Source organism: Lissotriton helveticus, chromosome 4_1 (assembly GCF_964261635.1).
Source record: "Lissotriton helveticus chromosome 4_1, aLisHel1.1, whole genome shotgun sequence".
NCBI classification, from domain to species: domain Eukaryota; kingdom Metazoa; phylum Chordata; class Amphibia; order Caudata; family Salamandridae; genus Lissotriton; species Lissotriton helveticus.
The window spans coordinates 388,586,477-388,607,648 of NC_136063.1; the positions used below are offsets into that span (position 1 = coordinate 388,586,477).

The following is a 21,172-nucleotide window of genomic DNA, read 5'->3' on the forward strand; positions in this document are numbered from 1 at the left end:
AGGGAACAAAAACTATTAGGGGTATAAGTACAGGACCCCTGACTACAGAAAATTAGATCATCCTGGAATCAAGAAGAAACCTCTGCCAAGGAGAAAGCTGGAAGACTGAAGAAGGAAGACTGTCCTGCTGTTGCTTTGTTGGACTAACCTGCAGTTGCCTTGCTGCCAAGGAGAGGGGAAGGACTTTGTTGTTGCTATGTCCCCTTGCTTGAAGAGATCTCACGGGGCCTGTTGTGAGCTGGCCTCCTGTTACGAAGTCCCAGGAACAAAAGGACTTCACCCCCAGCTTTCACTGAACTCTGCTGAGAGAGTTCTGCCCTTCATGAGTGCTGAATCTGACTGAGGGGCATCTGGAAGTTGTGGCCTGCTGTTTGGAAAGCTGGAGAACAAGAAACTAACACTATCTGCAAATGTTCGCGCATTGCTCGCTTGCGGAGTGCATCCCCGTCAGTGCGAGGAAATTCCCGCCGGCGGGAAGATCGAGATCGTCGCAGCGCCTGTTGCCGCTGCAAGAACCGACGCATCCTTTGCTTATGGAACGCATCGCTTCGGTGCAGGAAAAGTACCATCGCTGAGAGTATCGTCACAGAGCCTGTCGTCGCTGGGTGAGATCGCCACACCGCTTGCTTGCGGACCGGATCACGTCGCTGCGAACATCGTCGCAGAGCCATCGCATCGAGGGGCCGCAAGAGGAGAAGATCGACGCTGCGCACACTCCCCTTTTTGCTAAATTCGTCTTTGTTAAGCTTAGGACTGTGCATTTTATCAGTGCTAACCCGTGCTAACGTGCCTGTGAGCTCTCCTGAAAACATGGTAGAACTGGGGTATACCCAAATGACATATTTATTTACTCATAAGCCCCTAGTAAAGTGCTAGTACCCAGTCCCTGTAAATTAAGTTATATAGTGGGCCTGCAACACTGAATGTACCACCCATTTAAGTACTCCTGTAAACAAGTCCCAGTCCTGCCACTGCAGCCTGAGTGTGCAGTTTTGTAACTGTCATTTCGAAACTCTGGCAAAGTAAACCTTTTACCAGGCCCCAAATCTTCCTCTTTTAATACATGTAAGTCACCTCTGGGGTAGGCCCTGGACAGCCCAGAGTACAGGGTATTTAAAAAGTTGGACATGTACATTTACTTTTTTCATGTCCTGGTGGTAAAAAACTCTTGAATTCGTTTTTCACTATTGCAAGACCTACCGCTCACGTAGATGAATATTGGCGTTACCTTGTTACATTTAATAAGTTGCAATTTCCAAATGCGAGCAGGTAACCAGTTGATGTTTTGTGCTTTTGGAATTCGTAATGACAAATTCTAACTTATGGTGAAGTCTGATTTAAAATTAAAAAATGTTGAATGTCATTTTTAGAAAGTTGGTACATCCTTCCTTAGCCATTTAGTACCTGTAGCATGTACCTGGGTCACATGGCTGGTGTAGCTGACAGCTGAACTTTGTGTTTTCCTCCTAAACAGCCACACACAATAGGGAGCTAAAATGTGCCTGGATGGGCCATTACTGGCAGGATGCAAGGAAGGAGCTTGGCGGAGCCCCACTTACACTGGAATAGACTGCGTCCTTCCTCCATGCAAAGGGCTGCATATCCCCCTGTAGTTGTCTGGAGCCAGGACAGGGACGGCAGACTGCCTGGGGGCTTCAGAGGGATAACTCTAGAAGCTTCATTCCAACTTCAAAGGTACATCTGGGTATTAATACTGTACCTTAGACACTACTTTGTCAGTACACTTCTGGACCCATGGATACTCGGTCAGGAAGAAGGACAGCTATGCTGCTGAAGGACGGCCACTGTGCTGCCCTGCTGGACTATTGCCTTGCTGGACTGCTACCTTGCTATGCTGACCTGCTGCCTGTTGTCCTCTTACCTAGGTGAGAAAGATTGGACATACATCTCCTGAAACCGGAACCTCAGAGTTTCAAGAGATATTGGCTTGCCTCCTACCTAGAACCTCAAGGACAGAAGGCTCCAACAACCTTGCTCCAGCACTTGGACTCTGCTATCTGTGATTCTACCTTGCCAAGTGATGTCACCCCAGTTTGGGACCCTTGGAAGTGGGCCTAAGGTGCTCTGCCAGCCTCTGTTGATCCAGTGGAACTGATGTATCTCCTCTGCTGTGTGGTGCAACCCCCAGCAGAACCAACGCATTGCTGCTGCCATGTGGATCGGAACCACTGTAAAGACCTCCATTGCATTGCAGCCCATTGCCGCATTTGAATCACTATGCATCAATTCTTCGAGTCAGGTCCTCACATCCCTCATCGTCGGCCACCTCAATGATGACATCAGACTCCTCATTGCAGCCTCGCAGCTCCTCGGAACTGGTGCATTGTCCTAACTGCACAATGCATCCTTGACTGTAGGCTTCGCATTGCAAGCCCTCGTTCATAATGATGCATCAGGCCTCACTGCATCTCAGAACCGATACACCACTTTGGCTGCGGAATGAATCTTTGTTGTGGATCCTTGCAATGTTCTGCAAATCAGGTTTAAGGTAATCTCTTCACCTGGCCTAACTGGGTCCCTGGAGCCAGCCCGGGCTCCATTGATATCAGCCTGAACATGTTGCGTTGTCCCGGTCCGGTGTGACCAGATGTCCATAGTTGCCACTTTATGCTTTTTGGTGCTATTTTCACTAAGGTCTTTAAAATTGAATATCTCTGGATCTTCTAATTGGATTTTTGTCATTCTGGTTTTGTTTTATTTGTTAAAAAATACTTTATTTTTCTAACTCTGTTTTGGGCTCCTTTTGTGGTGTGTATTCATTGTATTTGTTTGAAGCATTGCTCAAATACTTTACACATTGTCTCTGAGTTTAGCCTCACTTCTCTGTGCCAAACTACCTGACGGTTAAGCACAGGTTAATTTACGGAATAATTGTGATTTCATCCTGAGAAGAACTGTTATTGCTGGTTGAGAAGAATTCACCCCACCCCCCCAACCTGTACCCCAATTTCTTTCACTTCCCATGGGGCCTTTTGGCATATCGTCTTCCGTTTTTCAGAGTGAGGTGTGCATTGGTTCCATGCTAAAAGGTTTGTGAATTTTCTTATGGCACGCCAATACAGATTCGTGTTTCCTGACCTTTTAATGACTTTCATCTATGCTGTGTCTTTTGCAGATATACACTTCCTTATGATAATTCTACAATGTTCAATTTATATATTTTGGGTATGTTGAAATAACTAGCTTGAAAAAAGTACTTTCAAGTTTCTCCAACGATCAGGAATTTTATTCCATCCATATACATGCATAGTAACAACATCTGTTGAGAATTTCTTTCCTATCAGAAGTAGAACATTATTCTGTGATAACCAGTGGCAGTATTGCTACACATATTTCTGTAAATATATTATACATTTGAATTTGATTCATATTTGCAGCATTGAGTTTAGGGTTTAGATTTAGGCTCTTTTCTTCGAAGGATAAAAGTGATTGCCTTGGCCTCATTCCTGACAATACTGCTTCCAGTAGTTTTTTTTGTTCCTTATAAAGTATTGCATCTAACAGCAAATATTTAAAAAGTGACACAAAGATGCATTGCAAAAGAAAATACGAGTACTATACAAGGGAAGATTTTTCATCTTGCTATGACATACATGTTTTAAGATTGAGGAAATGGACTGGGAACCAACAGCGACATACAAATGCAAAGCCTAAGATCAAGGTATCTGCTAAAATATAAAGTGCAAATTTAGCCTGGGTTTTTATTTATAAAAATGCAATTTTAAGGCATATTTTACACATTGGAAATATTATTTGCAAGTTATATTTTAGCATATACATACAGTATATTTGCAACAGCTTGTAAGAGAAATTAGGATACACAACTGCTTTTGAAGCTATTTCTAAAACCACTTTTTGTTTGTCTGTAACTGGGTTTTTTAAAGTCTACTGTACAGTGCAAACCATATGTGCTACACGATAACTATACAATAACATTACAAATGACTTTAATATAAAGTTTTTAAATAAAAAAATAACATAACCACAGCTATGAATACTGCTGGTAAAATAAGTTAATGTGTTTTTCATGGCACCATTGATACACTTTTACTAATGAACTGTATCATGAATTCACACTTCAAGTCTTAAAGTCAGTAAAACAAATGATCTCCTGATTGTGTCCAGATGGAATTCAAGCAGCTTTCCTCACAATTTCACGCGGCACAAAACCACACCCCACACAACAGTATTCACGGGGATGACATGGTTCATTTAACATGTTCTGCTGCGTGTGAGGAACAATAAAACTTCTTGTGAGTTATAAAGTTTGAAAGGTTGTTGAACTGGATGTCACAAAGGCGGCAATATTTGCCGCTCGTTGGCGCCTGCGTGGAACCGTTCACACTTTTTGCTGTGCTGGACAGTTGTTCCTCGGCTGAAGGCGTAGCAGGGGAGACATTTTCATTGGTCGCTATCGGATTGTCAGAGTTCCAAGATGGAGACTTGACGCCATCTTCCTGCTGAGGACTCTGGGAAATGTTTTCTTGGTGGGCATTGGCTGTGGCTCTCTCCTCTGGCTTCAGTCCACCATTCACTATCACCATGCTCCTGTTTTTTGGTAGCAGAGGCAGGGACTCTTTCTTCGGGACAGCACATCCGTTCAAAGGGGGGTGGACTTTGGGAGATTCAGTTCCTAAGTGTGTGTTTTGATCTATTTCCGCAGTGGGGATGACAATGGAGCCAGACACGTAATCACTTGGCTTGATTCCATAGTATGGCGACAGCTGGTCTACTCCTTTCGCTTTCTTTATTGCTCCTGGGTAAAAGCATTGTGGATGCAACATACCTTTGTTTTCTTCTTTTGCAGCAATGAGCTGGGCTGCGTCGTTAAATACTTTTAGTCCTTGCAGAGTTGCTAAGTGCGTAGAAAATATGTTGTTGTTGGGCGACGGCTGTTTTAAGATTCCATTTTTCTCACATTTTATGATGTTTCTTTCATAACTCGACTCAGGGCTGCTCCGTTCACTTTCTGAATTAGGGAATACCTTGCTGTCAAGATTTGCGGAATCCCCACGTTGATGTGCAGTGACTGGGCAAAAATTCTGTTTGTGGGCCAGATAGTTCTCCACCTTGTTAAAACTGATCTTGCACACAGTGCACTCATGGTAGTCTAGAAGTCTTTTGGGAGAAGCGGAGGTCCTCTCGGACTGCGATAAACACTTTTTACTGAGGTCTATGGGCGCGTCAATTTCCAGGCAGGAAGTGGTCACGTGGGAAGCATCACACTTTGAAGCTGGAACCCATTTGTTGACGGTGAGGGGAGCTTCCTGGTGTTTCTGGGCCATGCCTGTGAAGATGTCGCACCTGGCATGATAGCTGTCTCCAAGACTGTCTGAGGAATCCTGAGAGGATGTGCATGGATTGGCAAGGCTAGTGACTTGAAGGAACCTCTGTTGGTTCAATTGTGGTCTCTGATCTACCTCGGGGAGGCACATCTCGTACATTTTTCTCCTTTTGCGAGTGCGCATAGTTCTCTGCATGGCAGGCACTTTGTTGGATGTGGATCTCTTTAGCGGTGGATCATGGCGTGTGGCACAGTAATATTGTTTGTGGACCATAAAAGTTTCATGCCGACTGAAAGTTATATTGCAGGCTTCGCATGTCGTCTTGTTGGGGTCACAATTGTCCCCTTCTTGGGGAGGCACGCTCGGGCTCTTCACGTCAGATGGTTTCCCGTTCATCTTCTCTTCGCTGTTGACAGCTGTCAGCTTCTTGACCTGTGCAGCAAAATCCTTCTCATGATTCTTATTACTTGAGCCAATCATATCCAAGACAGTGGCAGAGTTAATGCAAGGTGCAGGCAGGAGCTGAGTCTCGGAATCAGATGAGTGAGCAGGCGTAGTAAGAATGCTGATCGAATTTTGCGCATTGCTGGGGCTTACAGCTTCAGACATTTTTTCTGAAACATTAGAGAAATCTGGCGACTTTAACTGTTGCCATCGGCTGCTGCAGTAATGTTTTTTATGCACCAAATAGTTATCTAGATTGTTGAAAGTTATATTGCACTCAAAGCAAGTAGCTCCTTTTGGCATGAGCGGGCTGTAAATGACAGGAGGATAGTTGCTGCTTCCATGTCTTAGTCGCCGGTGTACCAGTTCTGACATCTTTGCTAAGATTTCCGATGCTTGTGGGACTACTGTGATGTCCTGAGGAAAAGCAAATTGAGAAAGGAAAGGACCCATGGTGAAAGATGGCCCCATGTTGGGCTGGACGGGAGATGAGGCCAGCCTAGGGCTCGATGGCTCAGATTTTATTTTTGTGAATGAAAAACCTTGTTTGTTTGTGGCAGACTGCAGGAAAGGCTGTGGTTTCTTCTCACATTTTTCGGGCTCTGTGTCAGATGCCGCATCCTTGCTCTGAGCATTCTTTTGGCTTTGCTGGCCTTCGCTTCTGTTCAGCATGTCTGTTGTCTGCTGCAAAGTCTCCTCATTACCACTTGGAGAGTGTTCAATGTCACTTTCTCTCTGTAGTTTGCTGCCAGGGACATGAAGTTCTTGGTGCTGCAAGAGCTCTCTTTGAGTCTGGAAGCCAAAATGGCACTGGTTGCATCTGAAAGCTGCTTGAGTAAGATGTGAGAACAGGTGCTGATGAAAGTTGATCACTGAGTCTGCTGTGTAGTTGCAGACTGTGCATTTCAGACTGGCACCAGGAGACAGGAATTCTTCTAATTTCACCCCTAAAAAATAATAAACAGAAACACGTTATCAGTGCATGCTACAAGATATATAAACATATGGCAAGTGTGAATTTACTAAACATGGTAAACACTCTTCATGTCTTTCAGGGATGAAATATGTTTCCATTATGGGGGGTTTTACTGAGATAGCATTACAGAGAATATCATTCATGGAAAGAAACTTTCAGCAACATTTGACACTTCAAGTTGCTTTCATGTACTGTTAATGTAAAATAAACAAAATAGATGTTACATTGAAACATGTGTGTAAGAAGAGAAACCTGATTATATGTGAAGCAGCCTGGATGGGAGCAGGGTTTAGCAAAAGAAAAGCCTGAAGAAGGTAACATGTAAATAATTGTTTTTGTCTGTCATCAGTACACTAAGAATAAAAAATCTTTGCTATATTGTACACTACTTACTTATATCATTTGAAGATTCTTTTATTTTAGTCAAATTATGAAAGGAGTGAGTGACATCTGACAAAGGCATGAGATCTTAGTACAAAATGCATGCTGAAACATATTGACAACCTACTTAAGAGGAAGCAATCATAATACACATATATGTATTTTGAAAAGGAAGGTATTTAATCAAATAAGGGATTAGGTACACCATCCATAAAAATAATACTCCTAACTAATATCTGAGACTACAACAATTTGATCTAAGTGGCTATCTGAGCTCTGCAAGTGGACTTTATTAGTAGCTAGGTAATATACCACTGTATTGCCCGACATGGAGTGGTAAGATAGGAGTCTTCTGGTTACAATATTAACTTAATTTTGAACCAAACTACACGGTTGCTACCTACCTTCCATTAATTCATTTGAGATCCCCATGATGATAATAATCCTCATTGGTATTTCAGGTTTCTCCGGCCACCTAAAAGCTAAACGCTCTCTGCTTGACCAACACCTGGGAGAAGCATTGAAAATGGGATTTTCTCCACACCAAAGGCTAGCATTGTGAACTGCCTCCATGTAAAATGTCAACACTATGCATAACAAACATAGAAATAATTATGTTTTTTTTACTAAATCATTCTACTTTGTAGATAGACATAAGACTAGGTATTTCATTTTACCCTCATTAACTGGGTAACTGTAACGCCTGTTAATTATAGTGCTCAGAGACATTTACATTGTAGAAAGAGCCACAGAATAAAACAAACAAGTTGTTATACTATTTTTTGCTGATGTATTGTGTCTGTATCAACCACATATGTGTGTTCTAGGTTTCACATACCATACTTGGATCAGAAAAACAGATAAAAAAATCTAAATCATGGGCATCTCCCTTGGCCCAGCTGACTGCCCGTTGCAATCAGTTGGTAGAGGTGAGGTTGTCCTGGGCGGAGTCAGCTGGGCCACAGGAGATGCCAAGGGACCCGTCAATGATTAGAAACACAAATGGTCCTTATGGAGGAAGTGTAGATGTTGACTTCCACAGCAATAATTTTTTTATGGAACACGTCTTACAAGTGAATCTTACTTATGCATTTATTACGTTTATTTTCCTTTGAACAAATCAGTTTTGAAGGTCAAGTAGGATTAAATGACAACTTAAATGCAGGTGCTCTTATTGGGGGACGGTGCAGTGAAAAGTGATTCACTGAAAAAAGTGTGCGATTGCTTTTATACAATACTATATACATGTGTCTGACAGGGATAGTATGATGTTACTAATGACATTCGTACTACGAGTGTCTTGATCAATAATTACGTTAAAAATAGTCCACATTTGAAAGTTGTCAACGTTTTGACCCACAATGCCAAATGAATCAAAAAAGGGTCATCATGGGGGGAGGAGCCTAGCTCGCGACCGAGATGGCCGCGTTTTAGCTCGGCTCCGTTCAACCGCCTGCTTCTCTTCGTTTATCCTGTATTACTCCTGCCCCGAGAAGCCCTACTTGCTGTGTGTGGTATTCAAGTCGCTTCGCCGACACTTACCCGTTGCTCCGGTGATCCTGAGTGCTGTCGATCCTGTGTAGCGATCCCGCTCGGAGCCTCCGGGGCGGACTGGCCGGACCTCATTGCGGCGCCGAGACGTTACGGAGCATGATGCTCGGCCCTTGCTGGCGCTGTGGAGCTGGACGCGGGGGCTGATGTGCGAATTGGCCGGCTGTGCCCGTTGGTGACCCGACTGGCCTGGGCCCAGAGGTACGAACGCTGCCCCTCGCGGGAGAGCCTACTCAATTGTTCGGCTGGGTCCCCCTTCTGTTCCCCGGCCCGGCCATTTTGAATTTTTCCGCCCGGGCCCGGAGAACGGGGCCGGCGGCACGGGGGGACCGACGGACATCCTTCTTCTGTTGGCTCTCCTTCCTGCCTTGGGGCGCCTTGCCGCAGTTCGGCTGACCTTCCTTTGCTCTGGTCTTACCCCGGCCGGGGTCCCCGAAGACCGAGGACTTGCTGGGCTCCTAAGATGGCGGCCGGCCCTGGGAGTCTCTGCCGGGCCTGGGCGAGCACTTGGGGCCCGCCACATGGCCCGGATGTCGGATCTTGTACGGATTTTCCTACGCTTCAAGTTGTCCTGGATGCACTGAACTCCTGGCGGACTACCGTGGCGGCGCCTGTTTCCGCTGTGGGGGCGGACCCTCCTTCTGAACTGTGCGGGCCCCCGTCATCAGGTTTGGCCTCCTCGTTGCTGGTTGCGGCTGGTGTGCTCCTGGACTCTATGCTCCCGGCGGGGACTGCATCCTTGGGTCGGAAAGTCTCCGGCGCTCCTTGTCATCCTGTTCGGTTGCCTCGGCCCCTGGTCTGCGGTCCGCTTATCTCCTGGCCTGGCCTCGATGATCTTTCCAGTTTCTCATCGCGTCTACACCCCGGCCTAAAAGCCTGTGCCGGCCCGGCTGGGCTTGCCTCGTTCGCACTGTCCTTGGACCTCAGCCGGCGATGCGACTGTTGTGCTATGCCTTTCCTGGACCTTCAGTATTTTCTTTCACGTTTCTTCTTAGGACTGCCGCAGAACTTACTCCTGTGCCCTGTGTCCCTCACTGTTTGCTCTTTGTTTGTTCGGATGGTTACAACTTTGGACAAAAGCGGACAGGGCTGAAACTATGTCTATATGCGGTAGTCTTGTTTCTTTTGATATGTGACTGACAAGTGCTGTTGTAATGTTGTGTACTTTCTTGAGACTCCTGAAACTTATCCTAATATCATTGACTTTCCGTGGGCTCTACTCCTCCCTTGTAGCAGGTGGCGGGATGGAAGCAGATGATCCTGTTTTTCGCCCTCCCCCCGTGCGCGCTGTTCTCTCCTTCCCCTGTCCCTCCCCTTTTGTCTTAGTTTCTAGCCTGTTTCTTTCTTCTACATTTCGGGTTCTATTTAGGGCGACAGGCACGCTGCCGGGGGGTAGGCCGTAGCCCTCTGCAGGGGTGTAGGGTGGGCTTGTGGGGTGGGTGGGAGGGTCTGTTGTTGTTTGTGGAGGGAGCTTCTGTCTCCTCCTCTTTTTCTCCCTTATTGGTTCTATGGCCCTTGTGTATCCCCTTTTTCGGGGCTCTGTCTCGCCATCTATCCCCCTGGTGTCTTTCTGGTATATTTCTCCGGTATTGCAAAGATGGGGATTTGCTATGTCTGTTTTCCTATTTTGTGATCGATTTTGTACCGGACTTTCGTTTTTCCTGTTTTGTCGCCTGGGGGCGGGTGCTTGGGTTGGGGTCCCTTCCTTTCTTTTTTCCCCTTTTCCCTTTCCCCTCCCCTTTTGTGGGGTTTTCTTCTACCTGGGGGTGCGTTTCGTATTGTTTTGGTATTTGGGTCTTTATTGTGCTGATGGGTGGGATGGGTGGTGGCTGCGGTGGGCGGGCAGTGGACAGTGTGCGCAGTTGCCTTTCATCATGCTCGTGGTTTTGCCCGGTACTTATTGGTATACCTCTGTCGTACTTGCTTCTCCTGTGTCTTTAGGATCGCTGTGTGGCTGCCCGCCGCGACCCCGCCCCTCTGGTTTGTTTCCCGGCCCGCTATGCTCCTGACCTCTCATACCCGTTCCTTTTAAAAGAAAACTACCTTTCTATTTGTTGGCTCCTTAGACTGCTCTACGATGCCTGTTCTTTCCCCTGACTCGTTGCCTTTGTATACTGTGACAATTGGTGTATGACTCCTGATACGTTTGCTATGTGGTGGCCAGCCCTGGTGGGTTGTAGGCCCGTATTTGTGAGCTTTCTCTGTCCAATAAAGGTTTTCAAAAAAAAAAAAAAAAAAAAAAAAAAAAAGGGTCATCATTAGGACAGAGGATTGAAGGAGACACCAGTCTAGATTGCGGCTTTGGTCCTACAATTTTTAATAAAATCTAACCCAATGGATGAGCAGTGCATGAGTAACGCAGATGGCAGACGTCCGGAATTCAGGTGGTTTCAGCTGTGCGAGGCCCGTGAACAGCTGATCGGTGTGAGCACTTGCCATTCCTCCCTCGATGGACGCCTCTTATCATGCTCTATAACGAGGGGGACCGGAACAGTGAATGCCCCCCGCATTGCGCTGGCGATCGTGACCGGAGGTGGGTCGTCCAAGAGGAGCATGGCCCCGCCAACCTCAACCCTGTTCTGCCTCTATTCCCATTGCCTGCCTACCAGCACTAGAGCCGCCCAGGAGCCACAGAAACAGACATTGACATACAAAAAGGACTGTATCTGCTGCACTGGGTGCCATCTTGATTGTGGGCACGAATCTCTCTGCCTATCCTTAGAATGTAGGTAGAACAGCTTTGGATTGCAACGGCAGCCATCTTTACTGACGACACTGCAGTCTTCCTCCTTCATAGAGGAAAAGACAGGAGTCCTCATGCCTATGCCTACTTTGTGACAGAAAGGCTCATCCCTCACTCTACTCCCTGTATTGGCTAAACACTCATGTTGCACTGAGCTGGGTGACCAGTGCAACACTGGGGACTGCGTTTCTGGAGGGACGAGGACTTTGGGGCCACGGATCATCGAAAAGCCTTAATGACTTTTCGGGTCGCACACCATAACCAAGCCCTTGGAGCTATCTGCTAATGTGACATCTCCCCTATATAAAGTGCCAGTCACTGACTAACTCAGGGCACTCTGATACCTTTCTACTCCTGCAGAACAGACGTCAACTGTGTGCCACGTTTTCATGCCTTGCCATCATGTTAATCTTTGGTTCTGACGCTTACTGCCCCCATGCATTGCTGAGATCAGCCGCAGCCAAAGCCCCCCTTTGCATATGTCTAAACAGAAGGCCACTAGCCAACTACTCTCCTTAAAGGCTGTCTCTAATTCTAAACCACATCTTGCGTTGGCAATGGGATGTGCAGCTCAGGCTGGCTTATCAGTATCCTTCCCTGTTGTGGAGATGCCGCTCCAAGAACTTTCCGACATTCAAACTTCCATCGCCTCCAACAGCGAAACTGTGTCTAAAACAGTGTTGGTGGTTCAATCTCTACAATCCAGCATTCCTTCCTTCCATTACAGGCTGGATGACAATGAACACAGGCAGCAAGAAGTGGAAACCCGGCTGAAGGGCTTGAAAGACTGGTCGTCAGAGAACTGGGCTATGAAATGCAAGGTAACAGACAGACAGGACTAGGCGAGATAACGTATACATTATGGGAGTGCTGGAATAACTAGAAGGGACCAACATGTACCTTCCTGCCAAGACTGCTGAAGCTGCAATTTGAAGCACAGTTGGAAATACTAAGAGCTGACTGGGTCAGGTCTCGCACTCCCTCTACCTCTCAAGTCCCTCGCCCTATCCTGGTGTGCCTTTTGTAGCATCAACAGGCGTCTCAGATTATCATGGGAAAATGACCAAATCTTCATATATGCAGTCTATTCCCAGGATACTAGCCACCAGCAAAACAGTTCCTAGCGCTTCAACCCCACCTCCTGAAATGTGACATACACTATGGCCTGTTGAAACCAGTTGTAATGCTCATAAAGTCGATGGCAGGTCAAGCAAGTGTACCAAACCAGACGACCTGGAACTTTGCATCAGACATCGGCACTCACGGCTCTGCCACTCCCTCTGCAGATTTACCCCAGGCTTGAGATCGGCTGAGAACCAGCTACATGCCAGATGATGCAGCAAAGCGGCGCATATTGGATAAGACTACCCAAACATGGATGACAGGTAGAGAGGCTTACTCATCTAAGAGAAATGGACCATGGAGAGACATATCTCACTCACCTCTGAAGCCCCGGTGGAATAGGCTCCTCCCTCTGGACCTAAACTCCCTCCTTATGATCACACTTCAGTTGTGTTGTCCACCTGGGAATGGCTGTCACACTGCGGTTGCCACTTGGAGGAAGTAGTGGTTCAAACAATGGGCAGTGCATTTGAAACAGAACTTCTTGGAGAGTTGTTGGGCTGCAGGGTTCTAGTAAAGCTCCTTGGGACTCCTGGTCTGTGTGGACTGATGTTTGCTTCTTGCTGATGCCTGGGACAAAGGTGGGGGAGTGGGCCACTTCACTGGGGTTATGTCTATAAACCAGACTACAGCTGATTGTCCACGGTAGGCAGCTAAGCCGGCATCCCAACACTAAAGTTAGATAGGTAGAGCGGTACCCTTCACTGTGCTGGAGGGGACACAGTTGTGTTATTCTTTGTTTTTGGGCCCTACAGGCACCACACTGCCTCTCTCTAATCCATTTATTTATTCTTTTCTTTCTTCCCGAACCTTCCCTCTTTTCTTCCCTTTTTATTGACAGTCACAAAGATCAACCTCTATTGAGCCACCAACCCCACTGGTCACTTTAGTCTCATTCCTACTGCCACACACTTACCCAGCATGGATGACTGCCCCGACCGCCCTGTTACATCCACTATGGATATTGTCACTTAAAGTAAATGGTTTGATGCATTTCATTGAGCATAAAAAGATAATATCCTATCTCAAATCACAACACACCAATATAGCTTTAGGTCAAGAAATGCAGCTGACGGACACTGAACATGTTAAACTCAACAGGAAATGGGTGGGTACTGGTATATATGCTGGTTGGCAAGGTGCTGCTGCTCCACCTCCCCCCACACCATTAGACCACAAGAAGAGGGAAGTTCCTATCTTCTTGCACAAGGCAGTAGTGGTACATGTAGCTCAAACATGGGTATGTTCACTCGGTAGATATCTCAAAAAATACGACAGAACACTTTGACCATTGGCTCCATTTATTCACCAGTAGAGGACAAATATGACCTCTTTATCCCCTTATCCAGACTACTGCATTCATTTGGGAACACCATAATTGTGGTGGGGGGAGGCAATTTAAATTTACCACTGGAACCACTCTTAGATAAATTGGGCATCCCTGATGCTCGTCAACCATGTGACAGGCACATACTTTCCAATAAAATTCATAACCTACACTGGTGGAGCCTTGGCATTTAACCCACTCCTGGGACTATAATTCAAGTCCCACATATATGGCATCTGCCCTCGCATTGACTTTTTTAATGACTGCAAGATTATCCCATAACCTGGAACAAACAAGTATCTCGCTCAACAGTACGTCTGGTCATGATATGGTGGTATTGGATCTTGACCGTTGTCTTTTAAACCCCCCATGGTTTGATGGCGCATGAATGTAGCTCACTACGGAGCCCCTGTGGACAAACAATATCTGTGCACCTACCTCAATCAATATCTACAAGAGAATGCAGACACAGTCTCTTCAGCACAGATGCTATGGGCTGCTGGCATGATGAAAGATTCTGCGGTATATAGGAAAAGTTGCTAAAATGATCGCCTCAGATCGACTGCTCTTATAACTTGACTCCTGCCGTCCAACTTCTTTGAGAACTTCTTAAAGCGATGAAAAACTTATAAGCCTTATTTACATCTCAGGTGGCAACAGCGCTCTTCCAGCTTAAGCAGTGGCATTATGAAAGAAGCTGAATGTCTTCGGGGCAGCGCCCATATTGTTGATGTCCTACAATTGCCCTCTCTCTATACTTCTTTGGGGAAAGATGCAGCCTTTCTGGCACTTTCTGTCCCTGGGTTAGCGAGGCAAAAAAAGAGAAACCCATCTCGACCATTTTTAACCCCACCGTGTAGGAACTGGAGCCTCGCTTTCATGCCATCCTTCATGGCACCCAACCTCCCAACTAGTAAAGTTAAGTACTCTTACTAATATTAATTTTGTTGACTAGTTACAGGCAGCATTGTAATCAATATATCTATACTGTTTAGAGTGGGCTTTATATTTGTCAAAATTGGACAGCTTCTTTGTCTATTTTGATTTTTTCTTCTTGATTTGATGGTTTTGCTCCCTAATTTTGTGTTTGGCCTACCTCTGGAGCATTTAGGTTTCACTCTTGGTTTTGATTGATTGAATGTATCGTTCCAAAGCTGACTGCAGGGAACATTTATTTTTTGTCTTTTTGTTTAACTTTCAATTGTGATTTTGCATTCCATAGTAGTGAATGTCCTGCTCCTTTCATTCTGTCCATCTGTCTTATTCGCTCTTTTTATAAATGGAGCACATGCTTCTGCGTTTTCCATCTCCACACTGACACTGAACACTGCTGATTATCAGAGTCACTATCTCTTTTTTGCTTCCCTGCCATTCTCCCTTTCCCTGCTTTTCTAACTCTCGTCCTGCTGATTGCACCTCCCCCAACATCGCCGCTTATTAGTATTAACTTTAACAATGCTGGATCTTTTTAAAATTGAGCAGGCATTGACAAGGCAATTGCTGTGGCTGGCTATTTTGTAATTATAAAAAAAACTCTAATTTCGTAAAACGTCCAAATGTTATTTTCTATACTGTCAAAGTCGTTGCCATGTTGCATTTACAAACAGTCTTTAAAGCATAGAAAATACACTTGCTAGATGGTCATCAGATTGAATGATACAATGTAGGGGGACCCAACCTAGTAGCCACTTAGAAGTATAAAAAAGAAATCCAATATGGCTGCACATTATATTCTGCATTTTTAAAATGGTGATACTGTTGCATTTATGCACAGTTTGATGGCCAATTTAGAGGTATATATAATACACATCCAAGATGGTCACCATCATTATTAGCTTTGTAAATTTCTGCACAGTTGTAAAAGTGTTTGCAAAAACAATAGCGGTGATCTGATTGAATTGATAAAGCCAGACTGATTGCCTTTGCCAATGCCTGTTTTAATATTTGCTAACTCTAATTTCCATATAAAGCCGTGCATTTTATTTTTTATTATTTCATGGGCATTCTGATATCCAAATTTGCCTGTGATAATAAAATAATGCTCCTTGCGACTTGTATTAACTCAATGCCGGTGACTACCAATGTCGTCATGCACCCTTCCTCCCAGACAGCCATCTTCATTCAGACAGAATTAGGAAGTTGGAGAACCGTTTCTGTGCTTCAGCATCAGCATGTAACAAATGTATTCTCTTACAGGACACAGAGAATGCGCTTTTCAGAACAAGCACCGAATTTCCTCAGAAAAGCAGGATCTAGTCAAGTCTATACAAAGTAAAGGTGCTGATGACGTCTGACCAATCCTGATTTTCTCAAATGTTAAAAAATACATGGTGAAAGAAGAAGGCGACTGTACCACAAAAACGAAGCCAGTAAAATAAGCCAGTCACACACTGCAGGATGTTTCAGGAATTGAATGCTCGCTTATAAATATCGAATAATCAACAGATCTCAGTTTCAAACCCCAATAGGACCCAGTCAGCCTTCCATCCATCCTCAAGAGGTTCTCAAGTTAAATAGTTTTAAAGTGTGTAGGTTTTACCTCCTGTTGTGGATAGTGCTTATAAAGCATTGACAGTATGCTATATCAAAAATAAATATTATTTTCAGGGCGTGCATAAGGAACATTTGTATGTTAAAATACCCACAAATTTAATTATAAAATACATTCCAACTTTACATTGATAAAGATATTTTAAGTGACCTCAGAGTTCTATGACCTTATAAAGCCACTCATCCTGTGACCACATGCCTTGTCATGGTTTGAGAACTTCTCGGTGATTTGAAACATCCATACAATATTCAAAGTGGGTACTTTACCTCAAATATTGTGCCTGATTGTATGTTCTATTTTCCTGTTGTACCGAGGGCAGTTATAGGGCAATATGAACTCAATAAGGGGCAAGTACTAAACCAAAAAATGAAAAGCAGTTGTTGCTTGATACTCAAAGTCATGATAGTGAGGGCCAGAGATAGAATGTTCAGGGTAATAGACCATTTAGGGCAGTCGAATGGAATTAACAACCGCAGATTGGGGCTGGAACCGGTTCAGAAGTGAAAAACCGCAGATTTGGGCTGGAACTTGTTCAGGTTTGTGTTGGAAATGGCCTTTTTTGCAGGGTTATCCTCAAACATTTTGCTTTTTCCTGACCCGTGGTTGCTGGCAATAGGACTCTGGGCACTTTACCACTGCTGATCAGTGTTAAAGTGCATATGCTCTCTGTGTAAATTGTGAAGTCCCTAGTAAAGTGCACTGAGTGTGCCAGGGCTGGTGATACACATGCTACTAGTGGGCTTGCAGCACTGGTTGTGCCACCCACATGAGTAGCCCTAAAATGGTGTCTAAGGCCTGCCACCGCAGTGCCTGTGTGCAGTCTGTGAACTGCCATGTCTTCCTGGTCAGTCAGTGTCCCCACTGACAAGGCCTAACCCTTCCCTTTCTGTGCACATTGGTCACCCCTATGGAAGGCCCAAGGTACCACCTTGGGCAGGGTGCAGTGTAGGTGATAGGTAGAGCATGTACTGGTGCAGGTGACATGCTCTGGTAGTGAATTACGGCCATTTTCGTTTTTCACTATTGTAAGGCTATCTTGCCCATAGGCTATCATGGGGAATGCTGGCTACAGTGGCTACCAGCATATCTTCCCATAGGAGCAAGATAGGACATACAAGTCTGGTATCCCTGAACTCAGAATTTAATAACACATCTTTTAGGAAAGGTGGTTTTTAAATCCTGTGTTTGAGAACAGCACTTTTGGAAAGTAGCTGTTCTATTGTCTGACCTTTCTGTGTGCCTTGGCTGGTTTGTTAATTGACTGTCTGGTTTGAGAGTGACAGGGCTGGGGGATTCCAGGAGACAAAATGAGTCCGCCCAGTGGCGAATAGAGAGATCTGCATCTAGATGGGAGGGAGGAGTTACACCTGGGACCTGAATAGGACTGTGCCTGCCCCCACAGTGCTGGCTCCACCCCCTGTGGTGCGTCTGATGTGTCTGTCCTGCACTGTGAAAGGAGAGAAGGAATCATGTCAACAAAGTGCTCCAGGGCTGTGCTTTCCCTCCACAATGCCAGCTCCACTTCCTGCTGGGTGACTGACGACCCTGCCCCTCTCTCTGAAAGGAAGGGAGAGGCCAGCAAAACAAAGTGCTCAAAGAACACCCAGAACTGGTTCAGACCGGGCTCAGAGCCCTCCTGCACAAAGGGAACAAAGACTTTTAGGGGTATAAGTACAGGACCCCTGACTACAGAAAATTAGATCATCCTGGAAACAAGAAGGAACCTCTGCCAAGGAGAAAGCTGGAAGACTGAAGAAGAAGGACTGCCCTGCTGTGTGATGCTGGACTGACCTGCAGTTGCTTTGCTGCCTAGGAGAGGGGAAGGACTTTGTTGTTGCGTTGTCCCCTTACTTGAAGGAATCTCCAAGGGCCTGTTGTGAGCTGGCTCCCTGTTTTGAAGCCCCAGGAACAAAAGGACTTCACCCCCAACTTCGTTGAGCTCTGCTGAGAGAGCTCTGTTCTTCCTAGAGTGCTTGGGCCAGTTGTGGTGTCTCTGGAAGTTGTACCTGTGCTGGGAAGCTGGAAACCAAGATTTGAGAGACTTTGCTACAGAAAAGTTATCGCATCGCTCGCTTGCGGAGCCATCCCCGACAGTGCGAGGAAATTCCCGCCGCTACGAAGGCGGAGATCGTCGCAGCGCCTGTTGCCGCTGCCGGAGACGTTGCATCCTTCGTTTGCGGGAAGATCACCATCGCTGCGAGCATCATCGCAGAGCCTGTCATCGCTGGGTGAGATCACTACACCGCCTGCTTGCGGATCGCATCTCCACTGGATCACGCATCGCCGCCCAGGAGATCGTCACAGCCCCTACAGATCATCGCATCGTGCCTTTGAGAGACCAAACTTCCTACGGAACCTACGCACCGGAATCCATACAAGTCATCGCCTTCCTCCCCATAAAGACCGGATTCGTCGCAACATGCCCGCTGCTGCAGCAGGACTGTCGTCAATGCCTCCCCATGGTCTCAGGAGCAACGCATCACTTGTTTTCCACCGCACTAGCTTCTGCTTTGGAACTTTGTCGCACTTAAAGGTACTGTTGGCTAAACGTGACGCAACGGTGAACTTTTCACGCAACTGTGGATTATTGTTATCACAACTTTAAGAACTCTTTTGCAACCATATTTTTCAACTGTGTATGTTGGATTTTTGTTGTTTTGGTCTTGTGTAGTTTAGATTAAATGCCTTTATTTTTCTAAACTGTTGTGGAGTCAGTTTGTGGTGTTTTCACTGTGTTACTGTGAGTGTTGGTACAAATACTTTACACATTGCTTTTGGATAAGCCTGACTGCTTGTGCCAAGCTACCAAGGGGGTGAGCAGAGGTTATCTAAAGAGTGTTTCCTCCTTACCCTGACTAGAAGCAAGGGTCTCTATTTGGACAGTGGTACCTACTCCTGCCAACTAGAAACCCCCAGTTCTAACAGTATGAATAACCGACGATTTGGCCTGGACTGATTCAGGGAAGAAGTGAACGCTGACCCAGAAGGGAAATATTCTGTAAGTGGTGTTACCCAGACAAAAGATTTCAGAGGTCTTTATATCTCTAGAAACCAAAATGTCCAAGAGTGGAAAGCTCCCTGGAAGCAAAGGAATCTTTACAATATTCAGTTCTATAATCAGCTTGTGGTAAAGTCCAGGGTTAGTAATTATATGATTACAACTATAATAACTCCAGTTTTTGCAGTGGCGGCTCCTCCGCTAAGGGGGAAGAATTTCGCGCCATTGCTCTCAGAGCAGTGAAAAAGGGAAAAATAAAATGATAATAACAAGGTTATATTTTATTTTTCGTTGCTGCAGGGCTGGGTTAGGGTAGGGTTAGGCTTGTGGCTCAGGGAGTAGGAGTGGACTGACTCCTTGAGCTGCAGTCTTGGGCTGGCCATACAGTCATGAGCAATGTGCATGTTCCCCACCCAGGCTGCATTACAGCCAGGGTGGTGAACATGCCCAAGCCCCCAGTCCCCATCTTAAGCGCCGAGCCACGGCACTCAGACCAATCACAACACTGCATTGCAGCATTGTGATTGGCTCAGGAGAGCCCGTGTGCTTTCTGACTCTTCAGCAATGACAGAGGAAAGATGGAGGCTGCTGTGGAGCTAGGAGGTCAGTGATTTTAAAAAAAATGTTATGTCTCACCCCACCCACTGCCTGCCCCGTTCCCTGCCAGCCACCTCTTAGTGTTTGTAATAAAACTTGTGACTAACAAGATTTCCACTCTACATAAATGTTGTGTTGTTATTTTATTGAAAACTAAGCTATGCACATCACCACTATGAGCTTTGTGCACTGGCACTGAAATGCTAAATTTTGAAAAATATTGCAAGTTTTACATGAAGTAAAATTCAGACACAGTGCGAATTTCACTGGCGTAATTAGAAATGAAAAGATGTTTGCTTTGTAATTATGACATAAATGGAAATACGTCTAGTACTTACCACTGTGAGTGCTTAGATGCAATTCTAGCGCTCTTGTATTTGAAAAGCTTTTAGTGCATTGTGGAAAGGGACATGAAATGGAAATGTGTAGAGCAGATTCCTCGTTGTCCTCTGTCAACTGGCCATTATCTCTCTGCCTCCCACTGCAGTAATACATGAGATGAGCTTGCAGGTTCCTTTCGCTTCGATACCAAATGCCACAGGATTTACATGGAAATATATCCTCTGTGGAAAAAATGACATACAATAAGTTAGACATAATTTGTTCGTCATGTGTGTTAATATCCTGGGATTTAACATCATGCAGCTGCCCTAAAACCAAGGGAATCTAAAGCATTGCAATAAAAGTCGGTGGACAATCTAGAGCATGAATCAAAGAGTAGTTTGTGAAAGACATTGAGGTCACATCCAGAACAATGACATTCTTCAATCCCAAACTCTTAAAATGTGATACAAAATCGTAACACAAATCTGCACAGTATGATTGGAGTATGAATTACTTTTATTTGTCATGTCAAGCGAAACTTGAAAATGCCAATGCATGTTCTTTTCACATGTTTTAATAGGTTTATTGAAAAATCTGAAATACGAATTAAATGAATTTGCACCAAAAATGCATGAATCAGGACTTGTAGCAGTGTTGCATGACCATGCTGTAAGAATATCAATATCGTTTGGTTCTTCTGCTGCCACTGCCACCTGGAAGGTCATGATAACTGTTGGGAGCTGAATGTGCTTGAAACTCTTACAGGGCTCTCAATTGATATGTACTTTGCTGTCTTAAAGTCAGATCTTCGTAGACTGTCTCGTATCCTGATCAGTCCCAACGTCCACGCTG

The 21,172-nt window shown here is 45.3% G+C and overlaps 1 protein-coding gene across 1 annotated transcript in view; it reads right to left on the reverse strand.

The window, feature by feature from the left end:
- Positions 1-3,218: 3,218 nt before the first annotated feature.
- Positions 3,219-21,172, reverse strand: part of ZFPM2 (zinc finger protein, FOG family member 2) — a 641,123-nt gene continuing 623,169 nt past the window's right edge. Inside the window, exons 7-8 of the mRNA XM_078685577.1 lie at positions 20,335-20,559; positions 3,219-6,697 (exon numbers count right to left, since the gene is read on the reverse strand). Of these exons, the coding sequence (XP_078541703.1) occupies positions 4,230-6,697; positions 20,335-20,559 (2,693 nt within the window). The 3' untranslated portion in view covers positions 3,219-4,229. The remainder of the gene's footprint in view (positions 6,698-20,334; positions 20,560-21,172) is intronic.